The sequence below is a fragment of the Mirounga angustirostris genome, unplaced genomic scaffold (genome assembly GCF_029215605.1).
Source record: "Mirounga angustirostris isolate CCGP_5_RB_7025 unplaced genomic scaffold, mMirAng1.0.hap1 SCAF_5, whole genome shotgun sequence".
In the NCBI taxonomy this organism is placed as follows: Eukaryota; Metazoa; Chordata; class Mammalia; order Carnivora; family Phocidae; genus Mirounga; species Mirounga angustirostris.
Window position 1 is genome coordinate 174,398,611 of NW_026991713.1, and position 23,644 is coordinate 174,422,254.

Sequence of the window (23,644 nt, forward strand, 5' to 3'; positions counted from 1 at the left end):
CCATCTTGCTGTGTCCTCTCATGGAGAGCAGAACGAGAGCAAGCTTTAGGGTCTCTTCTTGTCAGGGCACTAATCCCACCACGAGGGCCCCACCCTGATGACCTCATCCAAACCTGAGCACTTCCTAAAGGTCCCACCTCCAAATGCCATCACATTGGGGTTAGGGCTTTGACATTAATTGGGGGCCAGTTAGGGGAGGGGGCAACACAGTCCAGTCCATAGCAACTAGTTGTGCTGAACATCTTCTCCATAAATGCTAACCCTAGATTTCTGTTTGTTTTCAGTATTATGTGCCAAGAACCTTGCAAAGAAAGACTTCTTCAGTAAGTACACACCCGCTTTTGCTCTCTTACAATATTAATATTCCTCACATGTCTTTTGCAATGTAAACTTTTTAAAAACCCCTGGGTATATTCCCTGGAAGAGTTCTGCCCTTTGCCGAATAGATCCATGCTTTGACCAGCTTCATTTCCAAATTGACTACAATGCAGAGGCTCCTTAGCTGCTAGGCACGGAGTTTATAACTCATACAAGAACACGGTCTCTCTCATTCCCTGTTCCGGCCACACCCTGTTTTCTGTCTTTCCGCCCATGAATACATTGCTTTCTGCTGGATGAAGTGCTCTCAGCTCAAATACACACAAGACATTTCTTCTATAAAATAGCTGGGTTTGAGTCAAATTGTTAGTCAAATTTTAGAAATTAAATCACATTTTGAAAGCCTCATAATGAAAGGAAGTGTAAAAAAAAAAAGTGGAAAAGATAGAATGAGAGGATCCTTCTCTGCAGGAAGAAATCACCCCTTAACTCAAAAAAATTCACTTACTATAAAGTAGGTGTCTGTAGCATGAATTTTTCACTTTTTCTGATCCTCACAAGAGTGCTGCTCAGTTCTTAAGTGGTATTATTCACACTTTAAACTTAGGCTTACAGGCTTTATTCAAGTAGCTAGGAAGCTCGGGAGTAGTGGCCCCCATCCAGGTGTATCTTTAAAGCCCTAACGTTGCCACCTCTCGGATTGTATAAATCCGTGTGATTCATAACGCCAGCCTTTAGGAACCTACCTGATTAAGACTTGGTGAACACTCGTGTCCGTAGATAAACTAGACAAAGATCAGTAAACAAGATTTCTAGGTATTATTTTTTAGAAAGTTTAAATACAATTAATTATAGACCCCTTTTCTTCCATTTAGTTAGCACACTTAGTGATCATCAGAAAGGAAATTTTGAACTTAAACCTATTTTTTATCATTTTCTAGCCTCTAAAAATCTGAGAGTGCTGTCATACTGGGTTGCCTCTCTTAGGAAGCTAACTAGCAATAACTTATTTTGCTGATCAAACTAACCCTAAATTAGAGAGTAAAATGCACCAGGGTAATCTTCACTAAATTAGATGATCTTGAAGCTCTCTGTAGCCTGTAAGACCATGTTCTGTGTCCCACGGATGGATCTGTAGTCTCATCCAGGTGTGGCTGTCCCCTCTCCTCTAGGACTCCCTGATCCCTTTGCAAAGATTGTGGTGGACGGATCTGGGCAGTGCCACTCAACGGACACTGTGAAAAACACGTTGGACCCCAAATGGAACCAGCACTACGATCTGTGAGTCGAATATTCTATAAGCCATTTGGGGAGCCCCAGGAAAGTAGGGTATCTAGCTTTTAAGAGAAGCATTTAATAATAAAGATAAAAATGATTTACTAATTTCTTATTGATAACAGAAGTGGATGGCCAAATGGATACATACTGCCTAATTTTAGAATCCGTATACTTGGAAGTTCTTATGTTTGACATTTTCATGGATTTTTATGGTTTGCTTCCATTACTGTGGTTTTCAAATTTTTCTATCTCCTGGCCATGCTAACAGGAAAAAAGGGGCCATGGTTCAGGTCCTCTATATGCTACTCTTTTTTGTTTTTTGTCTTTTCCAGTGAAACTCTAAACCTGGTTGTAGGGCTTTATTTTTTTTTTAAGATTTTATTTATTTGAGAGAGGGAGAATGAGAGAGATCATGAGTGGGGGAGAAGAGTAAAGGGAGAAGCAGGCTCCCTCTGAGCAGGGAGCCTAATGTGGGACTTGATCCCAGGACCCCAGGATCATGACCTGAGCTGAAGGCAGACATTAATTAATTAATTAATGCATTATTTTGGGGGCATCTGACTGGCTCAGTCGGTGGAGCATGAGACTCTTGACCTCGGGGTTGTGAGTTCGAGCCCCATGTTCGGTGTAGAGATTACTTGCGAATAAAATCTTTTATTATGCAAATAAATAAATAATAAAATTTATTATGCAAATATGTGTTCTATATATTTCCATCTTTTAAAATGCCACTTTTTAGTACAAGTAGATCTTCTACAAGAGTAAATATAGTTTGGTATGGTTGAATCTCTTTCAGCCTATGCAACCATCAGACAATTTCTTACCTTCATTCCTAAAATGGATTGCAGCTTGAAAACCACTGTTTTATATCCACCTACATTTTCGTGTCCCTGCTGAGAAATTTTCATTGAAGGAAACTGGAGTGATTCTTGGTTTTGTATGATACAGATTGCACGGAGTTTGGGTGGGATTTTTAGTAACTGGATTCCAAGACTCATTGCAGTTACCCTCAAGAATCCCAAGTGACTTGGAAGGTGGTGGTCACTCCTCATCCGGAAAGCTGCCCTCTGGTTGATTTGCATGGAGAGTAGGTGGGGGTGTGATGTCTGAGTTAGTGCTCTGTAGGGTGCTTTGGGTGGATCTGAGGGTTTCTAAGTAGCCCTTGGTGCAAACTGGTATTCTACATTAAAGCCTGATTAGTGGGAATTTAGGTCTCCTCTCATTGTTCTTTGGAACTGTGCAAATATAGCAAATCTCTGTTCTTATATTATCATCACGATATAGTTAGGTCCATTTGCGTCTTCCATAACTGGCTGTAGTCCTCCCAGACCATTGAAGTGAGTCAATGTGTATTTATTGAGTGCCTGTTAGATGCGGACTAGAGAGCCCCCATTACGTGAAAAGGACTCTTTTGTACTAACAAGTCAATCAGATTAAATCTCAGCGGGCTATCCTAATTCAGAAAGACAATTAAAAAGGAGTTTGCCTGTTTTCAGGTATGTTGGGAAAACGGATTCTATAACCATCAGCGTGTGGAACCACAAGAAGATCCACAAGAAGCAGGGGGCTGGCTTTCTGGGCTGCGTGAGGCTGCTCTCCAACGCCATCAGCAGATTAAAAGATACCGGATGTAAGAACCAAATGCTTTCCTGCCTCTCAATACAACTGAAGAAGGCTTATGAGGCATCTTTTTTTTTTTTTTTTCCCTTTTGAATACTGAAATAGACAATTCCTGCCTTCCTCCCTAGTTACCATTTCCCTGGGTTAAGTTTTGAATTGTTTGTTTGCAGACCAGCGTTTGGATCTATGCAAACTAAATCCCTCAGATACTGATGCAGTTCGTGGCCAAATAGTGGGTAAGAACTTTCTCATCTGTATAAAGAGATGCTTTTACAGACTTTAACATTCAGCGCTTCATCAGCGAGAAAGCACACACAGGCACGACAGTGGTGACAGATTTCAAAGGACAAGCCACATCCAGGGCCATCTTTTCAGCACTAAAAATGCTCATCTTGTGTGGTCTTATTATTTTATCGAATTCCCTTCATCCCGCCATCCCAAGTTGAGTTACAACGACTAGGCTCCGAAAACATTTCGGGTTATAATTTCAAATATAATTTTAAGCACCTCATTCATGGACGATTAATTTGTCATTGTCTCCTCCAAGCGTTTATGATAAGAGTGGTGGCCACACATGCGAAGCTAAGAACTAGTTTCTCTGGGCAGACCTATCGTGTATGAATGTACAAAGCAAGGATGACTTCAGAAGACTTCCGTGTAATAGGGATTTTATAGAGTTAGGATTGAAGTATGGAGGAGGAAAAAAAAAATCAAATGTGCTAAAGTTACAAGCCTTGACTGGAGGTATCCCATTGGAAGCGCTCTGTCAAGTGGCTTGTTCTGTTATCCATCCCATCTTATTAGCATTTTAGGGTAATTCCAATGTTGACTATATGCATTGCAAGGAGGCGGAGAAAACCTAGTATTTCAGCAGCATACCAGAGTGAGTTAGGACACCAGATCTTTCGGGCATTGTCTTGAAGAGACTTGACTCAAATGAACAGTGGGTATGCATCATGAAAACCGTCATAATGAGAAAGTTCTCACTTAATGCTTTTCTGTTTGTGATTTCTTTTTCTCTGGGTGCCGGGGGAAAACGAATAACTAGAAGCAACTTTAGAAATGTCTTTGTTGTTCACAGTAGGGATAGAGGATAAATATTTAAATTCATCTAGACTTCGCAGATACTGGAAGTGCTCTCTGTGTCCTTATTAAAGATCTTCTTTAAAAATGAGGTAACTTAGAGGAAGCGACTATTGTGAATCTGTTATTTTTATGGTGTGGGTGAAAACACAGCACCCCCTTCTCCATATTTACCAGGAATGTTCCAAGCAGTATGCGGGGGCATGCAGCTCATGGAGTAAATGCTTCATACTTGAGAGCCTAGGAGTAGATATGTTTCTGTATATATATGTGCCTTGCTTTGTATAATAATATTCTACATAAGTTACTCGCAATGGCTCGCTGTATGACAATTGTATGAAATGCCACTGGATTTTAACGCAAGACGTTCTTTTCTGTTTTAGTCAGTTTACAGACACGAGACAGGATAGGCACTGGAGGCTCTGTGGTAGACTGCAGAGGACTTTTAGAGAACGAAGGGTACGTATCCCCCTGGTGGTGCCCGCTCACGTCTCTGCTGCCTTGGGCTCTCGTGCTTCCTGAAAGTAGCCCTCACACCTTTGTGCTGACGGCTTGACATGCAGGGAAAGACTTTGGGATACAGGCGGGGTCCGGTTTCCCTGTTTATAAAGGAGGCTGTACAGATTAGTGGGGTCGCGCCCACAAGACCCGGGATCCAATTGAAAGAGATTTTCACTGGCCAAAGAGTTTGAGCGTCATTAAGAGTTATAACTACAATGGATGAAAACACATCAAATATATCAAAAATTCTTGAGTTTATCATAACACTGAGCAAAAAAAAGCCCTAAAACACTTAAAAAAAAAAACAAAAAAAACAAACCTTAAGAACTCATTGGTCGCGGTCACAGTTTTGCAATCCCCATGCCTTAATGGAGCTGGGCAGTAATCATTAATAGTTGCTTAAAGACCACAAAAGAGAGGTAATCTGACATTAACACACCTCTTGGAAATCCAGAGGATGGAGGAATGTGCTGCCCAGCCCGCCAGGAAGGCCCTAAGCAGCATTCAAAAGGGGGCGCTCTGCAGAGTACGGAAGACAACTCCATCTTCGACAACTATGTCGCAAGAGAAATAAAAAGGAGGGGAATCTACAAATTAATAATAACAGAGACTTAAGAGACATACCTACTAAATGCAGTGTGGGGACCTTGTTTAGATCCCGATAAATGAGACTACTGACTGGAGAAATTTGGACACTGGTATTTGATGATATTAAAAAAATCAATGTCCCTTTTTTTTTAGTTGTGATTATGGAAGAAGTCCTTATCTTCTTGAGATATATGCTGAAATATTTAAGGATGAAATCAGTCACTCTGGGATTGGTTTCAAAATAATCCAGTGGAGGGGGGAGAGTGGAGGAGTAGCTGGGAGCTGGTCATTGTTGGGGGGGGGGTGGTTATGGAGATAGTCTCTCAATTTGTATATGTTTGAAAGTTTTCAGTGTAAGATGTTTTTAAAAAATACTTGTGAAGGGAATAGCCTATTAAGGTAAATTGTCTTCAGAATTGTTCAGGAGGTAGAGACGTATGTTAGAGAGTACTTAAAGTCATTGCAGTACTTTATATAACCAGGAGTTCTATACCAGAGTAAGGTAACAAGGAAAATGGAGTATTTGGATTTGATTTTAAACGAGAAAAATGAAATCTCATTTCACGAGCTTCTTAGGGTGCAGGGTTGGGCTTTTCAGTCATTCAGCTCTCCCCGAGGATGGCTTCCTGCACGTGGCCTTGGGGGCACTTGACATATGGCTCCTTTGACTGCTTGTGCCTCATGAAGAGGTCTGTCTTTCTGTTTGAATAAGACAGATCAAAATTTGTACAAGTAGGCACTGGGGGCATCTCGATTGAGGGAAAGCCCAGTAAGCGGGTGTGGGGGCACCGCGGTCGGTTTTTAGGCGCTTGTCTCGGACTGGGGTCCCCATGTGCACTGTGCCCCTCTCCCTTCCAGAACCGTGTATGAAGACTCAGGGCCTGGAAGGCCACTCAGCTGCTTCATGGAGGAGCCGGCCCCTTACACAGACAGAACTGCTGCTGCTGTGGGGGGAGGGGACTGCAGGTTCGTGGAGTCCCCAAGTCAAGATCAAAGACTCCAGGCGCAGCGACTCCGAAATCCCGAGGTCCGGGGGTCACTCCAGACGCCTCCGAACCGACCCCACGGCCACCAGTCACCAGAACTGCCCGAAGGCTATGGTGAGAGAATCCGCCCCGCTGTCCCACGTGGCAACTGCCGTGGCTCCCCGTTGAAGCCGATTTTAGGGACTCGTCCGTGCCCTAACTGCTGACGTTGGCAAAGCCGTGCCGTAGGACGGCTGTGTCAGAATAAGGACAAGTAAAGAAGGTGGTGGTAGCTCATGGATTTGTCAGCAATTGCTCCACTCTCCCAGTTTGGCAATCGTGTGAGAATTTTAGGCAAATGAAATGCAAGACGATGTGTGGGCTGGATGAGGGTGCTTGTGGCGCTCCGTGATGTGAATGTGGGAAGGACCGCGCAGGGTACGAGGGAAACGGGAGCGTCTGACGGCCCCGGGGAAGGAGGAATGTCACGGAGAGGTGCAGATGATAGCAGACCTGAGAGCGGCCAGAGGTGCCTGGGGTCAGGGCGAGGTCAGTACCCAGGTGGACACACATCCAGCGCCTCACGGGCTGTGGCCGGGGAAGGGGAGCACCGCTCTGCAGGGGGGAGCAGGGCGAGCCGCCCAAATACGCGCACAGGGCTTGTCAAGTGGGCTGGTCCGGCAGAAGCTCACCGCTGTCCTCTCGTCTCCGTGATTCAAAAGAAAACCCAGAGGAAGCTTAGGCTCTGTGCGGAGAAGATTCTCGGACAACTCTTCTTGGAGTTGACCCTAACTAACCACCGCCTCTGGTTTCTCACGCAGAACAAAGAACAACGGTGCAGGGCCAGGTTTACTTCTTGCACACGCAGACTGGAGTTAGCACATGGCACGACCCCAGGATACCAAGGTGAGTTTTCTAGACTGGGCACAGTCAGAGCCCTTTCTCCAGCAGTTTCAGGGGGGCTTCCTCCCCCCACCCCCGCTGCTGCCCCTCTGCTGATTGATAGCACCCCTTGGGCTGGAGGAAGCTTGGCAGCGCAGCGAGGATGAGTCACAGGGCCTTGGACTCAGGCTCTCTGGGTTGGAGTCCCAGCTCTGCTGCCCCCTTGAGACCCCTTTTGGCACCTGGGCACCGGCTGTTGGCACACAAGTGGGTCCTTGAGAGAGCAGGCCTGATCTTGAAATCAGTTCACGTAACTGGAAAGACCCTTGGCCCTAGATGAAATCAGATGTGCTCTGGCTCGAAAACCCAATGAGCCCCTCAAGGTGTGTTGCTGTCAGTTTCATCTGGAAAGAAGCAATGGATGAAATGATGGGATGGCTGGGGTTTGCGTCAAATAACCGGGGCTGGCGGTGGGAGCGAGTGGGGCGTGTTTGAAGTAGGTGGACAGTGAGTTGGTGATGGTCGGAGTGGGTTATTAATGGTCTCTCTCTACTTCTGTATGTGCTGAAAATTTTCCATCAGAAAACGTTACAAAGGAAATATAAAGACTCTATTACCCTTTCTCTCTTCTACTTTACTGTCCCTATTGCCTCAGTCCCTTGGGGACCATTCCTGGGGGAGATGAAGCTTTTCTATACGAATTCCTTCTACAAGGCCATACATCTGAGCCCAGGTCAGAGAGACCCCCACCCCTCCCCCATCCCATAATGGAGTTGTTTCTTTCCTTTTTTCTTTGTTTTGCTTTCCTTTTCAAAATCTGTTTTTTGTTTTAGAATAGCATTACTACCTAATAACATTTTTAGTAATGCTCATTTCCTTTCTATTCATAATTTGTTTCATCTGAGAACAAGCTTCCTGTCGCTGACTTTCCGAGTCTCTGTTGAATTTCAGATTCATTATCTATAATTAGAATGGAAATGTTACCTGCAAACGAATGAGGTGTCTCTTTAGTCCCCACGGTAAGAAATGTCAGGTTTTGTGCTAATTAGACAAGCGACCTGGTCAGTGATGTTGTGTTCCCACGTGACTGGACTGTATTGAAATCACTAAGTGCGAGGCTAGGATCAGAGCCCCCTAAAGCGTGAGGTTGCCGCTTCCCGGCGCACCTGCTCAGAACGGAGAGATTTCGAAGGCATGTTGCTCTGTCCCCTGGAGCTTTACACTCGGGCTTCTGGGAGCTTTTCAGTGAAGACACCTCTGTGACCTTGGAGCATTTAATTTAGCTCGTAAATTCGGAGAGTTTTCCGGCAGCAGGCAGCCGCTTCCTGCTACTTGGCCCTCTTCCGTGTAAGAAATGCTCTTCCCGGGGCGGACCAGGTTCCGCATCGCGGCCATAGGCTCCGAGGGCTCTGTTTTTCTCTCTCGGGGTTGCTGCCACTTCCGGCACAGAGGGCTGGACTCGGTGGGAGTTCGGCGTAAGTAGCACCCTGACTGTCCCTCTTAGGGAAACTGGGCCATGGCCGCATTGAGCAGGGACTCCTGTGGCTCCTCTCGCTGAAGTTTTGGTCTTATGCCTCCACACGCAGATGGACAAACCTCTCTGTTGTCTTCCATTTTGGTAGAGACCTTAACAGTGTGAATTGTGATGAACTTGGACCACTGCCACCAGGCTGGGAAGTCAGAAGTACAGTTTCGGGGAGAATATATTTTGTAGATCATAATAACCGAACCACTCAGTTTACAGACCCAAGATTACATCACATCATGAAGTAAGACTTTCATAAAATCTTTGTTGACCTCTTACATTTATAATGTAATATTTTCTACTAATATTTCTCTTAATTTATCTACTGCCTTGTGTGTTAGTGGAGAATAAGTTAAGTAAAATATGATAAACAATTGGTGGACAGGTGCATATCTCAAGCTCTCAAGTAAGCTGTGAGCTGTTCTGAGCTGTATCGTTGCCCCCTTTTCTTGCTTGCAGCCTCAATGAAATTCACCCAAAGGGCAGTCTTAGCTCCATTCTCGAAGCTTCCACACGTGGCTCTCTGAGGAGTGCATGGCCCTTAGAGCGAGGGGCAGTGAAATGAGGCTTTTCCTTAGTGCCTGCTCGTCACCACCCAGGAGGGCTGCCGTAGTCGGCAGTGCTCCTCACCGGAGCCTTTTCCTGTGCCCGTCATTCCCGGACAACTTGGAACTGGGAGTTACCTTGGATCCCACGTTCAGTGTCCCGGGCTTGTCGTGTTCTCTAGAATGTAAGAGCCCACGTAGCCCTTTTCATTGACAGCCGACCTTAGGGGCAGAAGTGCCACTTCATCCCTCTGCTCCTCCTAGTCCTTGATTTTACTGGAATTTTGTGAGTGGGCTTAGAAATGTCTTGGTTGTGAAACTGAGGAATGGTTCCCAGTAGACTGCTCTCGCGTTGTTTGCCCCCTTTATGATAATCAGCTTGTGAAATTTTTCGTGTCAGCTCCATGCAATTCTAGCCACCGAGGCACATCTCCTAGTGCATCAGTCAGTCTCTCAGAGACATACTAGATGCATGATAAATGATCACAATTTCTGCTTTTATTTACAGCAGTGAGGATGTGTGGGATAAGCAGTGGCTTGGAATTGGGGTATCTTCGTGACTTAGGACATATCTAGACTTCTCTATTTAGGCCAGTGGTGGACACTGTCAGTGTTTACGTATCTTTGTACGTGGTTATGTCAGCAGAGAGAACATTTCTTCTTGAAGTTCTGTGTAATGAACTCTCAGTTGCTTGGTATGGGGGGGCCCTTGCTTGCAGCTCCCTTGGCCGCTGCTTTTGGAGTGACCTTGATGCTTGTCTTCTCCTCAAGTCACCAGTGCCAACTAAAGGAGCCCAGCCAGCCGCTGCCATTGCCCAGCGAGGGCTCTGTGGAAGACGAGGAGCTTCCTGCCCAGAGATATGAAAGAGATTTAGTCCAGAAGCTGAAGGTCCTCAGACACGAACTTTCACTTCAGCAACCCCAAGCCGGTCATTGCCGCATCGAAGTATCCAGAGAAGAAATATTTGAGGTATGGGATTCAGTGCAACCAGCAGTGAGGCATAGACTGTTCAACCCTGTTAACAGACAGTGAGTTCTTTCTGTTTGGTGTTTCAGGTCTTGATTTTTTTTTTTTTTTAAAGATTTTATTTATTTGAGAGAGAGACAAAGACAGCGAGAGAGAGCAGGAGCGGGGAGGACAGGGAGAAGCAGGCTCCCCGCTGAGCAGGGAGCCCGATATGGGACTTGATCCCAGGATCCTGGGATCATGACCTGAGCTGAAGGCAGACGCTTCACCGACTGAGCCACCCAGGTGCCCCTTCAGGTCTTGATTTTTTTTTTTTTAATTTTGCGAGAGAGAGAATGAGAGAGAGCATGAGAGGGAGGAGGGTCAGAGGGAGAAGCAGACTCCCTGCTGAGCAGGGAGCCCGATGTGGGACTCGATCCCGGGACTCCAGGATCAAGGTCTTGATTTTATTACTCAGCAAATTGTAGGTCTCTTTCAGGACGAATGGCCACAGAGAGACTATTTTCTCCTTAGGTAGGAGTTTAAAAGCTCAAGAACTTCTGAAGTGAAAATAAAGAGATTTATATGGAAACTAGTACTAAATAATACTGTCAATCCTCTTATCTGCTCTGTGCAGATTATATATTCCCGCAATCTGCATGGTTTCTTTAGAACCAATCATTCCTTACATTGTCTTACACAGAGTTTCACCCAATGGCTTTGCCTCCTCCGAGAAGCTTAGTGACCAACTGGCCACCATATTTTTAATGTGTTTTCTGGAAATAGGAAGATCAGGTGGTTCCTGAAAATCAGGGTTCTGTCCTTCATACAGCTCCCCGGTGGGATCAAGACCACTAAACAGGCGACCCCTCTGATCAGAAGGTAAAATCTCAGTGATGTTTGGGCCATATCCTGCCTGCCTTTGTGGAACCACTGGCAGAAGTGATCAAAGGCGACTGGATAAGAACTGAACTCAGATCCCCACTGGGCTGCAGTGGCTGGGGGAGGGGCACGGAGGGCGAGGCCGGGGGCTGTAGGGAGCCCAGTGAGATCTTCCCGGTGATGGGCACTGAGTAAGTGCCCAGGGCCAGGCTCGACACCCGAGCTCAGCCAGTGTTGGGTGATACGGACAGATCGGCCAAAATGGCCATTGAGCAGTCTTAAATGGTTGCTGGGGAGAGGAAAGTGCTGAATTATTGACATGTTGCTGCCAGATCATTTCCACTCAGTGTCCTCTTTCCCTCTTGGGTGCTAAAGCTTGAATTACATTTAAAGCATGAAAAGATTCTTAAGTGCCTTATCATTGAAAATATCTACAAACATTTAGCGAGTTCCACTCAAAAGACTGAATCTGAGGGAAGGCTGGGCTGGCCACCTGTTCTGTGTTTTGGGTAAGCTACTCTATGTCTTACTTAAACCCTTTTTTTTTGCTTTTTTGACTCCGTGCAAATCATGTGACTCTTCACCTCAGATATAAAAACAGGCTCAGAATTCTTTTACTCTTCAGATCCTCTAGGGATGTCTTCATTTTGGTTAAAATATGTAAGTTGGGATGCCTGGGTGGCTCAGTTGGTTGAGCGTCTGCCTTCGGCTCAGGTCATGATCTCAGGGTCCTGAGGTTGAGCCCCGCATCGGGCTCCCTGCATAGCAGGGAGCCTCCCTCACTCTCTCCCTCTGCCTGCTGCCCCCCCCGCCCTTGTGGGTTCTCTCTTTCTCTCTGGCAAATAAATAAATAAAATCTTAAAAAAAAAAACCTAAAATATATAAGCTATTCTTAGTATGGCACATTAAAATTAAATTGTGTGGAGAACATGGGCTGTAGTGAGGATGTTTGCTCTTAAGCCTTTAGTGATTGTGCTGACAATGGGGGTGTGTGTGTCCTTTCGGTGTGGTTTCGCCCGGCACGGGCTGCCTTGTCGTTTCTGAGGGAGACCTGGGGAGATCAGGTGACGAACTGCTGCATACGGGACACCGAATCAGCACTCTGAATGGGAACCAGATCAGACTCGGATTTAAATGAATGTGCATCCTGATTCGGGCTCCATCACCGACACCTTTCACCTTTCTAGAACTCTTAAGAATGCCACCTGTTCTTCTGACACTGTCATTTTGCTGAGCAGGAGTCTTACCGCCAGATCATGAAGATGCGGCCGAAGGATCTGAAGAAGCGGCTGATGGTGAAGTTCCGGGGAGAAGAAGGTTTGGATTATGGCGGAGTGGCGAGGTGAGGAGCTGGGGTGGCCCCACTTGCTACTGCGCGGGGCTCTGGGCCGCCAGGACGGGAGGTTTTCGAGGGCGCTTGTCCTGGGGCAGTCAGGACCCCCGCATGGCCTTCCGTGCTCCTGGGAACAAGGCTGTGTCACAGCCACCAGAAGGCACATCTCCTTCATTGGGAATTTACTTCTTGGAAAGATAGGTTTCAACTTTTCAACCACCCTCCCCATCCCCCACTTCATCTAGCAGCTCTGAACCTGAAACACGAGGGACCTGCTCCTGAAATCAATCTGGGAGCGAAGCAGCCTTGCTTTTCCTAGGAGAGGACTTTCGGGCCACTGGTGTCAAAGGAATTTTGCAAAGTGCCTCGGTCAAAATCATTCATGCAAATCATCTTAAAAATAGAAGAATGAAAAACGGTTATTTCCCATCTTACCTCTTTACACCTTTGAGACAACTGCCTTTTTTGCTCTTTTAACTCTCTCTTCTAATAGGTAACGTTATGTCACTAAATTGGCCAAGTTCAGACATTATGCGTTGACTTCAGGATGTATAGTCATAGACACAGACTGGGTAATGCTTGTGGTGAGGATCTAATTTAATACTCTCACTTCTGAGGTTGGTGCTGTCGCCATTTGTAGATCTTCTGTCATTGTCTTTGTAACTCTACATACTGTGTTTTCACCATTATTTTTGGTTTGTCAACTAGAGACATGATCTCTTGACCTCTCTTTTCAAAAGCAAAAAGGACATAAGTCCTCCTGACTTCCCCTTCAGGAATCCTTCCCCCTTTACCTCCTACATCCTGGCATCTGGCATGCTTTTGCATCGTCAAGGTTGAGGGTTCATAGTCTGTTCTGTAGCCTGTGCTTGTCTACCTATTATTTTTAAGAGTTGAAAATCAGTACATTGTTTATATTATCATGACCATGTAAATATTGTTCTCTGAGGTGTTAAGTGGTATTCTAGAGTTTATTTTAGCCTTTTGAACAAATTTTAATTTTTCCAAGAATTTCTTCATATTTGTCTTTTTTTTTTTAAAACCAGGCTTTGTCTTTATTGCCCCATTAAGCTTCATCTTTTGCCACCCCCCACTTGCCCGCTTCTTCTGTGTGTCTCTCAGAACTGTCCGGTTCTCTGGGCCTTCTGCACCATCATCGTCATGGGCCTTTGCTGCTTTCCTAGGTCAGAGCGTTGATTTGTGGATCCCATAGCTTCCTCTTCCTTGGTTTACTCCCTCATGTTACCGGAGTATATCCTGAAGTAGCTTTCTTAGAAAGGGCCTGTGGGAGGTGAATCTTCCAAGGTCTGTTAATTTGCACTTTAATAGTTTGCTTTTTTTTATAGGCTTCTAGGAAGAAAGTAATTGTCCTTTCTTTCTTTCTTTCTTTTTTTTTTTTTTTTAAGATTTTATTTATTTATTTGACAGAGAGAGACACAGCGAGAGAGGGAACACAAGCAGGGGGAGTGGGAGAGGGAGAAGCAGGCCTCCCGCAGAGCAGGGAGCCCGATGCGGGGCTCGATCCCAGGACCCCTGGGATCATGACCTGAGCCGAAGGCAGAAGCTTAACGACTGAGCCACCCAGGCGCCCCAAGAAAGTAATTTTCATTCATACCTTCGAAAACATTGCTGTCCTGTCTTCCCGCACCTAGTGTCACTGAGCGGGTGGTCTGATGACAACCTGATTTTAGTCCTTCCTTCACCAGAAGTAATTTAGCCCCATTCAGGACCACCCATCATCCAGAGTCTACTGCCTCTTTTCTATTTTTCTCCCCCCTTCCCTTCCTTACTTCCTGCTGAGATGTAACCCACCACCATCATCACTCCCTTGCTCCTCTTTCCATTTGTTGCACTTGTCCAGCAAAACCTCCAATAGTCCCATCCCGGGGCTGCCGAGCCTCGGCTGAGCGGCGGCGGGTAGCTGGAGGAAGATGGGCGCCACACTGCTGGCCTCTCTCCCCCTTAGGGACGCCAGCCTCCGGGAGGCCTCAGCGGCCTCTGCAGCCATGCTCTGCTTCTCTCGATGCTTCTCTCGCCTCCCCGCTGTACGCGTCCTCAGACCTCTCCCTCGCTCCCGCCCAGCTTCCCTCTCAGCTGCTGACTTCGCTTCACTTTAACTGAGGACCCAGAAGCAAAGTAGCGAGTATTTCCTCACTGCCACCAAATATCCAGTCTGCCAGCATCTAGACCCATGGGGCCCCATATGCCCTGTGTGGCCCTGAATGGCCCAGGTGTGTGCCCATAGAAGAGCGGCCCTGCCCCTCGCACAACGCAGCCAGGTCCTCGTGCTCCTACTGTTGTTCGCATCTGTCTCACTTCCTCAGAATGTTCCTTTCTCTCGGATCAGTCTCATCTCCATATGCATGCGCTACAACTACTCCCTTCTTAAACAAACACGCCCCCCAGACCTTCGCTGGACACTGTATCCCCTCCCTGTCTACGCTTTAAGGAGGCACTAAAGGCAAATAGAGCAAAGTAAAAAGAAAAGCAATGAGAAGTTCCAGGAAAAACACAAATTTTTTCAACACTACTCCCTCAGCCACTGACCTGTTTCTCTGTTCTCCTTGGAGCAGAACCCCTCGCGAGAGTTGTGCGCCTCCCCAGCCCTGCTTCCGCATCCTTCGCTCCTCTCCACACCCCCTCCCACTCTCCCCAGCAAACCTTTCTGCCCTCTGAAGCTCCTTGGTCGAGGTTCCCCCCCGACCCCACGATGACTCTGCGGCCTTCATCTGTCCTGCTCTGTCAGCAGCACCTGACATCGTTGGTCACTCCCTATTCTCCAAGCACTTTTGCCACTTGGTTCTGGGACACCACCCTCTCTCTGTTTGCCTCCTGCCAGTCCCCTTTGCGGGTGCTCCTCACCCCGGAGCATCAGCAGCCCCTGGCTCAGTCCCGGGGTTGCCTGAGTGCGCCCTGGGTTCCGTCTCTGCGCCTGGACCCCGCCCCTCGCTCCCCTCAACACCTGTTTGTCCTGGGCTCTTCTTAGGGACTTGTAAAGCCTCCTAAACCTAATGGTCCCGAATCTCTGATGGCCCCCTCATACTAGCTTCTTGTTTCTCCTTCCTCGGTGCCCAGCCCGCCCTCGCCTCCTCCCTTGTCACCTCCCAGAGATCCATCCGTGGTCCTCAGCAGAGAGCCCTGCCCAGACCACCTGTGGCCCCTCTGCCGCCCCCCCCTTACCCCCCTGCTTCTCACGGTCCTGCATAGGCCACCGCCAGCTTTCTGGAGACTCTGACGGTCCTCCCCTGAGCCCAAGCTCCTAGCTAACACCCCACAGGTGCACCCAGGCCTGGCCCATGGCCTCTGCCCTCCGGCCGCTGCACTCGCCGTGGCCTGCCTCGGGCCTTTGCCTTCATGTCCCCTCTGCCTAGAGTGTCCTGAGATTGTCACGTAGCTTATTCCCTCTGTTCTCTGGGGTCTGCTCACACGTTCCCCCCAGGGTCCTTCCCTGCCCCCGAGTTCCCTGCGTCCCCTGTGGCCCCGGCCTGCATGGCCTGTGCACTCGGGAGCAGTCCTGTCCTCGCCAAGTCCCCAGTTCCCAGAAGAGCCCCTCTCGACAAGGGTCCACTGAAGTAGCGGCTTTTTCCTGCTCACGGGATCTCCTCCCCTCCGTTTCCCTGCTTTGCTCTTGCTGAAGTGCCTGTTACTCCGAGCTGGACTCCCTGGTTGGACGGTTCCGGTCTCTCCTCTTTTTCTTTTATTTCCCGTCTTGGCTTGTTTTCCCCCTGCTTCTGGGAGATTCCGACTTCCAGTGCGTCAGCATGTTTTCTTAATGTGAACAGAAGTGGTGGTTCTGAGCAGTCTAGTTATTTATTTTCACTTGCTCATCCCCGAGTTGTTTTATTGCAGTATACTTGACACACGTGTGACTCAGTTTCAGGTGTGCAACACAGGGTTTCATAAACGCTTACGCTCTGCTCACAGGTGTGGCCGCCACCTGTCACCGTGCAGCGAGCGCTGCCGCCCAGCCGCCGACCGTGACCCTCTGCTGTGCCTTTCCTCCCCGTGACTCTGCCTCGTTCCTGCACCTCCCACCCCCCTTCACCCATTTCGTGGCCCCTTCCCCAGGCCCCTTACCTCCGGCAACCATCCGTTCTCTGTCTTTACGAGTCTGTTTCTGCTTTGTTCGTTTGGTTTGTTGTATTTTTTAGATTCCACGTGTAAGTGAAATCATATGGTATTTGTGTCTCTCTATCTGACTTAGTTCACTCAGCATCATACCCTCTGGGTCCATCCATGTGGTCACGAATGGCAAGATCTCATCATCTTTTATGATTCACATTCCCTGGTGTGTGTACATCCCATCTTTACCCGTTCGTCTGTCTATGGACACTGAGGTTGCTTCCATATCTTGGCTGTTGTAAATAATGCTGCAGTAAGCATAGGAGCGCTTAAGACTTTTTGAATTAGTGTCTTCATTTTCTTTGGGTAAATACCCAGTAGTGGAATTACTGGATTACACGGTATTTCTGTTTTTAATTTTTGGAGGAACCTCCATACTGTTGTTCATAGTGGCCGCATTGCTCTGGCACTTTTTTATCTTTTTATGTAATCGTAACATACTCATTTATTGATTCCATGGTAACAAAATATAAAATGAGAAAATTAAATTATCTGTCATCTATGACGGAGTCTTCACATGACTGAATCTTCTTCAAGAACACCCCTATAATTTGTATGCTCTTGTAAGAATTGTGTTTATTCATTAACCATTAAATGTCAAGACTCCACCATGTACTAGGCACTAGGGATACAATAGTGAACAAAGTAACGTGTTCTCTGCCCCCTTCACCCCTCCAAAGTCCCCATCCAAATGTGTTCTCAATCTCATGAGGTACAGACATTAATGAAAGAATTACACAAGTAATTCTAAAACCCCAGCTCTGGTAGAGGCTACCAAGGAGGCCCCTGTGTCTTGGGAAGTCAGGGGACAGGACAAAGTCACACGCTCTCCATTTAGGGCAAATTCTCAGCCCTACAGCAGCTACCCCAAGAAAAATTATGTTCTGACAAGCATTATAAATAGTGGCCTCATTTGGTTTCTGGGTAGAGCTGGGACTTTTTTTCAGCAGCCAAAAGAATTAAAAAGCAAGAAGTCACGATCTGCCCTTTGGCCCTGGATAGAATCATTCTTCCACCTTTTTCCCACTGCCTGTCTCTGCCCTCCTCCCACCCTCCTGCCAAGTCCACCGGGGATAAAGGGTGCAGAAAGGCATGCGTTTGCCTAGCAGTGAGCTCACATCAGCGCCAGCTCTCCATGGGAAACATTTTTCCTTTCAAGACTATCCCAGGGTTCTTCCTTGAAATTCTCAATCTTGATGCTAGAAACCATCTTTCTTTTGGCAAACGTAACTTCTGTTTGCCCTTGATAACACAAATTCTGTCTCTGGGCAAGAGGATTAGGTTTTCTGTCCCTCTTTGTAGCTGAGAATCTTCCTAGTTATATATTCATATTTGCCCCAACAGTTCAAATCAGACTACTTGCATTTTCTCTTCTATGCTATTTCCTGTATAGTCTGAGAAATTCAGTATCCTGAACTGTTCCAACCTACCATTGTTCCTTTGCATGGCTGGTATCACATATTCCTAGGCACGCATGTGAATAGCTTGGTTTCGCGTGGTAGGAGTTCTGTTCCTTCCGCATATCCCGTTTTTATCAAGTCTTCCACGTGGAGAGGTCTTCGGGGAGCTCCCTTGGTTGACACGGTGCTCTAGTGGAAAGAGCTGTGAGTCCTGGCTTTCCTGCCTCCAGTTGGGTCTTGCACCGTTTCACCCCTCGGATCCTTCCTCACGTCTACAGGGGATCAGACCTATCTCGGAGAGCTATGGAGAGATTTAAATCCCGTGTGTGTGCCTGCATTCATTATCTGGTCGATGAAAATCAGTCTACACTCACTTCCGCAGTGTTTGGTTCTGAACCATTTCCTGTATTGTTAAAAAACCATTTTGCCTGTATAGGTAGCTCTCCCCTTACCACTTCCTTTAACATACCCAATATGCCTCCCTACCTCGTGCGTGACGCGGTCAGAATGTTTGCTTGTGTTTTAATCATTTCCTGTCTAGACAGTTGCAGGTCCTTGGCTTTTGAAAATGACTCTTCTCAAACCCAAACTCTAAAACTTGGGGATGAATCCAGGTCTTACAGCTGGGGAATTCTGCCTTTCTAGTAAAGAATTTTGTAACATTTGGAGTCTCATTGCTTCCAGCACTTCCTTTCTGTTCTTTTGAGTTTGATACATAATTTTGTTGTGGTCTGATCTTTTTTTGTGTATTCTCACAGTGTTCTTGGATTATTTGCACATGTGCTTATCCTTTCATAATGTTTCTCAATTCTCTGCCTTTTCTATTTGACAGAGTAAGAAATTCCAGAATAGAACTTGGGGCTGTTTATCTTAATGAAATTTATCCATTTGAAAGGAATTTTGAATAGAAAGAAGAAAAGAGTCTTTTTAAGAAGTGCCGCAGGTGCTTGTGTATGGTTTTCCCCATGTTTTCCCCAGATTCCTACAGATTCTATTGAGAATGCTTGTTTTGTTTGATGGTTTCTGATTTGGGGCTTTTTTTTTTTTTATATAATGAAATGATTGGAATATACAGGAATTCTGAAAATAATTTATTCTTAGATTTCCCATCCAGATTTTAGAACCATTAGAATTAATCTTAGTAAGTATTAAGCTTGTTTTTTAAATTATAAAAGCAATGAATGTCAGGGCGCCTGGGGGGCTCAGTCGGTTGAGTGTCCGACTCCTAATTTTGGCCCAGGTCACAACCTCAGGGTGGTGAGATCGAGCCCCACGTTGGGCTCTCTGCTGGGCGTGGAGCCTGCTTAGGATTCTCTCTCTGCCTCTCCCTCTGCCCCTTCCATGCTTCTGTGCTCGCTCTCTCAAAAGAAAAAAAAAGCAATAAATGTTTATGGCAAAAGATAAGAATTCGACAAGATAGAAGATTATGAAGGGCAAAAATCGTTCTTAATCCATGTTCCCACACTGTGAAATATCTTCTCCTCACTTAAGTGTTGATAACATGTTACAACTGGAAATTTAAAAACTTTCTAGAAAGAAGCAAAAGAAAACTGCAAATGCCCCAGAATGCTAATTCTCGTTAATTACTGTCAGTGTATCAGTGTAAATCCTCCTCCTCTTTCTCTTTGCGTAGATATCTTTCCTGTTTTGTGTATATGTGCGCGCATGCACACTCTTTTAAAAATAAAAGTAGGATCTCTTGTACTTTTGTCCGTTATTACCTCATCATGAACATCATCACCTGAGATGTGGACCTTTGCACAGTAGCAGAGAAAATCTTAGCTGAGGTGACAAGGTAACTGTTGAGAACACTGCCCTTGGGAGGCGGTCCTGACTCTAGTCCACCATGGGTCTTCCTCAGCTTCAGAGCTGTGGGGGATCTGGGCCAGGAAAGCCATCTCTCGTTCGACCAGAAGCAAGTTGTTACTTCCCAGTCTGTGCAAGTCACCTTCTCTCAGAGCAGGGTATCCTGCCAGTGGGGCCTTCCAGGGCTCAGGGAATCAGTCCTTTTGGTAAGACAGAAGACCGGACACTTCCGCACGTATAAAATGACTTTCATTGTTTTTGTTCCTAGGGAGTGGCTTTATTTATTGTGCCATGAAATGTTGAATCCGTACTATGGACTCTTCCAGTATTCTACGGACAACATTTACATGTTGCAGATCAACCCAGACTCTTCAATCAACCCCGTAAGTATTCACGAATAAAGAGGGAGCATATTGGAGCATTTTTTTAAATAGATTTTCAGGTTTGGTCTCTATCCTTGGTCTACTCGTTGTAGACTTACTCAGAGTCTCTGGTAAATAGACACTGAAAAGGAGAGTGGAACTGGATTAAGATGGATGATTTCTCTCCTGTGTGTTTTGTGCCTGGGAATCACTGGTTATGTTATTTTCAAAGACAGCAAGAGTGAAACTGAGCTGCTTAGAATACTCAAAGCCCTGTATTGCCAGTTGGGGGATCCGAGGTATGAGGACTGTATTTGTTGACCGTGTCATTCTGAGACGTGGGCTATGAAGTCCATCCTCCTCCCAGTCAAAATTGGAATTTTCCATGATTGGCCTTTTTGGCCACGAGTGCTCGTGGAGGACTCTCCCCGTGGGGCTGTGTCCCGTGGTCACCGCTGCTGGGCCCACGGCCCCTGAGGCAAAGTCTGGGACCAGCTCTCCTCTACAGGCATTCAGATGTGACAGAACAGAGTGTTTTACCAAGATGGCAATGAGGTTTTGATGAACTCTGATTCTAATTCCGACTGAAAGCAGAGATGTGTGTTTCCCCGTTAAAAACCAGAACAGCTCTGGTTTTTCTGCTTCATGTGCAGAGAATTTTCCTCTATGTTCCTTTTTTGTTTTTTCTTCCTTCTTTGGGTTTTTTCTCTTCCACTTTCTCCAGGGACTCGGGAGGGATGGTAGAAGGAGGGGAATTGCCCTCCACTCTCTTTCTCGGTAATGCAGTGGACTTGGGCGCCCTGCACTTAGAAGGGCCTGTGCTTGGTTTGAGTCTGCAGCTGCCCTTTGAATTCTTAATTTTTGAGTAAGGGGTTCTGCATTTTCCTTTTACACTGAGTGCCACGGATGATGTAGCAATCCCGAGGAGGTGTTTGCATTAGGGGCCTATCACATACTCAGATGATCTATAAAGACGTGCTCTGGGTTTTGACTGCCTGACCAGCCTTCTTTCCTCCATCCGTGAGCACAACCTGTGAGTAACCAACCGAGTTAGATGGGACAGTTCGTTCTCCCAAGAAGCTTGGAGAAAGCACAAAGGTATCCACTTCGGCTGGGCCTTTTCCTACTGAATTCGTGTTCTCTGGTGCCCCCTACAGGACCATCTGTCTTACTTCCATTTTGTGGGCCGGATCATGGGTCTCGCCGTGTTCCACGGCCACTACATAAATGGGGGCTTCACGGTTCCCTTCTATAAGCAGCTACTGGGGAAACCCATCCAGCTCTCGGACTTGGAATCGGTGGACCCAGAATTACATAAGAGCTTAGTATGGATTCTGTAAGTACAGCCTCGCTGTTCAGTTAATGCACGGCCACCGCCTTGTACACCGGATAGAATTGTCTGTATGCGTGTGTGCGTGCATGTGAATGTTTTTGAGGGGTGGGTGTGAAGTTGGAGAAGAGAAAGAAAATGCTGTTTTACAACCAGAAACGTAAAAGTAGATTGAATAAGAAATACTCAGTTGACTTAATGTTCATGTTTGGCCAGTTTCACTTCATAGACTGATTTCTTTTGTTGTCCCCTCAAATTATTAAGGAAGGATCACAAGTGTTAGTCCCCCGAGTGTCATAGGTGGGTGGTTTGCTTTTGACTCTCTAGGGGGTCTCCAGTTAATCTCTGGAGGGAAAGTATCAAAAACAAAATTAGTATCGAGGTACCTTATGTCAAAACATTTGATACGAGAAAAGGATCAGGAAAAATTCTAGTCACCTTTGTTTTAGAATTCTCCTAAAATGCTCTTGAAAGCAGCTGGCCCCGTTCCACGGTGACCGTGGGTGTCGCAGGTCCTTGTCAGTGGGCTGATTCCATGGGAGCGAGAGACACAGGCTGTGGCAGAGGGAGGACGTGCCGAGGACCTGAACTCAGTTGCGTCCTGCGCTGTTGGCCCGCGGTCCCGGCTGGGAACGGGTAGCCTGCGAGGGGTAGGGCCTCCGCCCATAGGAGATCTTTCACTCTGTTTCAAGAAGCACGGCAGGCGGAGAGTCCGTCTGAACTCTCGAGTGCTCCTGTGTGAATGGCTGCCTTACAAAGGGGACCGTATCGTCTAGGTGTGTCTCCCTGCAGGTTGCTTTTCCTTTGACTCAGCTGACTCTTCGTGAACCCCTCCCTTCCGTTCAGAGACTCAGTTGACAAAGCAATCAGGTCACTGTGTCTCGTAAGATCACAGAATGGTAGAGCTTCCGTCACCATCCTGCGAAGGGGGAAGCCGAGAGTCAAGGGCCCATCTGGATGTGGAGCTGGGGTCCCCCGGCTCCTCCCAGGGCCTGCCCCCCTGCCCGGGCACAGGCTCTGTGACTGCCTGAGGCTCCTCTCTTCTCCCTCCTGCAGTTCCGGGGTGTTAGTCAGTAAATGCCATCTGTCTGTCTGTCTGTGCCCCGGATTGTTCCCGCTCCTGTTCTGTTCCCTGCTGCCTTGCGGCAAAGATCTGACGTCCATCTTCTGTCCTAACTTCGACAGAGAGAACGATATCACCCCTGTGCTGGACCACACTTTTTGTGTGGAACACAATGCTTTCGGGAGGATTCTTCAGCATGAATTGAAACCCAATGGCCGAAACGTTCCTGTCACAGAGGAGAACAAGAAAGAATATGTCCGGTAATGTTCCAGGGAACCTTGGTGGCCGCTGATGGGGCCTCCGGGTGCCCGGGACCGTCCTGGGCATGGCTGGGTCCACATTTAGATGGTCAAGACTCCTTCACTGTTAGAGGCTTCCCTGTCCCCACCAGCATGTGTGACCAGAATCACATAACTGAACTGTCGGGTTCAGCAGTGGGAGCTCTGCATGGAGGAGGCCCGATGCCACCAGGCCTGACCTGTTGAAGGGACAATAATGACCCCCGAGCCCAAGTGGCGGAAGGGATTGCCAAGTGGCCTCCTGATTCTGGGTGTGAAGGTGGTGAGTGCAGGAGAGAAGTGGAGCCTAGAAGTTTCCTTGAGCTCAGGCTCAAGGAAGTCTCCTCCATTGTGGTCCCACCTCTGACGGCAGAGAAATGACATGTCACTTACACTGGAAATCCGGAAGCATATGGGTGCGTTGGAGTGCTTGGGCGGCCAGACTGGTGTGTGGCTCTCCCAGCAGCCTCGTATCTTATTTTTAAGTCTACTTTTTTTTTTAAGATTTTATTTATTTATTTGACAGTGACATAGCGAGAGAGGGAACACAAGCAGGGGGAGTGGGAGAGGGAGAAGCAGGCTTCCCGCGGAGCAGGGAGCCCGATGCGGGGCTCGATCCCAGGGCCCTGGGATCATGACCCGAGCCGAAGGCAGACGCTTAACGACTGAGCCACCCAGGCGCCCCTAAATCTACTTTTTTAAATGATGGCACCTGCTGTAATACGTCAGGTTAATTCCTAGTCCTATTTTTAGTAAAGCATCAGAATGTGTCAAGCCTGTGCTGACTTATTTTTAACCCGGTCTTACCAGCTGTTGG

At 47.1% G+C, this 23,644-nt stretch overlaps 1 protein-coding gene across 12 annotated transcripts in view; it reads left to right on the forward strand.

Annotated features, from left to right (window-relative positions):
- The window catches only part of SMURF1 (SMAD specific E3 ubiquitin protein ligase 1), a 111,238-nt gene that overhangs the window by 79,821 nt on the left and 7,773 nt on the right, over positions 1–23,644 (forward strand). For 6 of the 12 annotated variants that reach the window (XM_064593286.1, XM_064593287.1, XM_064593288.1 and 3 more), the window contains exons 2-12: positions 285–323; positions 1,491–1,599; positions 3,093–3,226; positions 6,247–6,488; positions 7,175–7,259; positions 8,858–9,004; positions 10,077–10,275; positions 12,372–12,475; positions 20,063–20,177; positions 21,314–21,492; positions 22,672–22,809. In XM_064593286.1, coding sequence (XP_064449356.1) covers positions 1,579–1,599; positions 3,093–3,226; positions 6,247–6,488; positions 7,175–7,259; positions 8,858–9,004; positions 10,077–10,275; positions 12,372–12,475; positions 20,063–20,177; positions 21,314–21,492; positions 22,672–22,809 — 1,364 coding nt within the window. In that variant the 5' untranslated portion in view covers positions 285–323; positions 1,491–1,578. Of the gene's footprint in view, positions 1–284; positions 324–1,490; positions 1,600–3,092; positions 3,227–3,386; positions 3,453–4,682; positions 4,759–6,246; positions 6,489–7,174; positions 7,260–8,857; positions 9,005–10,076; positions 10,276–12,371; positions 12,476–20,062; positions 20,178–21,313; positions 21,493–22,671; positions 22,810–23,644 lie in introns of all 12 variants that reach the window. The other 6 variants (XM_045875801.3, XM_045875802.3, XM_045875800.3 and 3 more) reach the window with 3 other exon arrangements.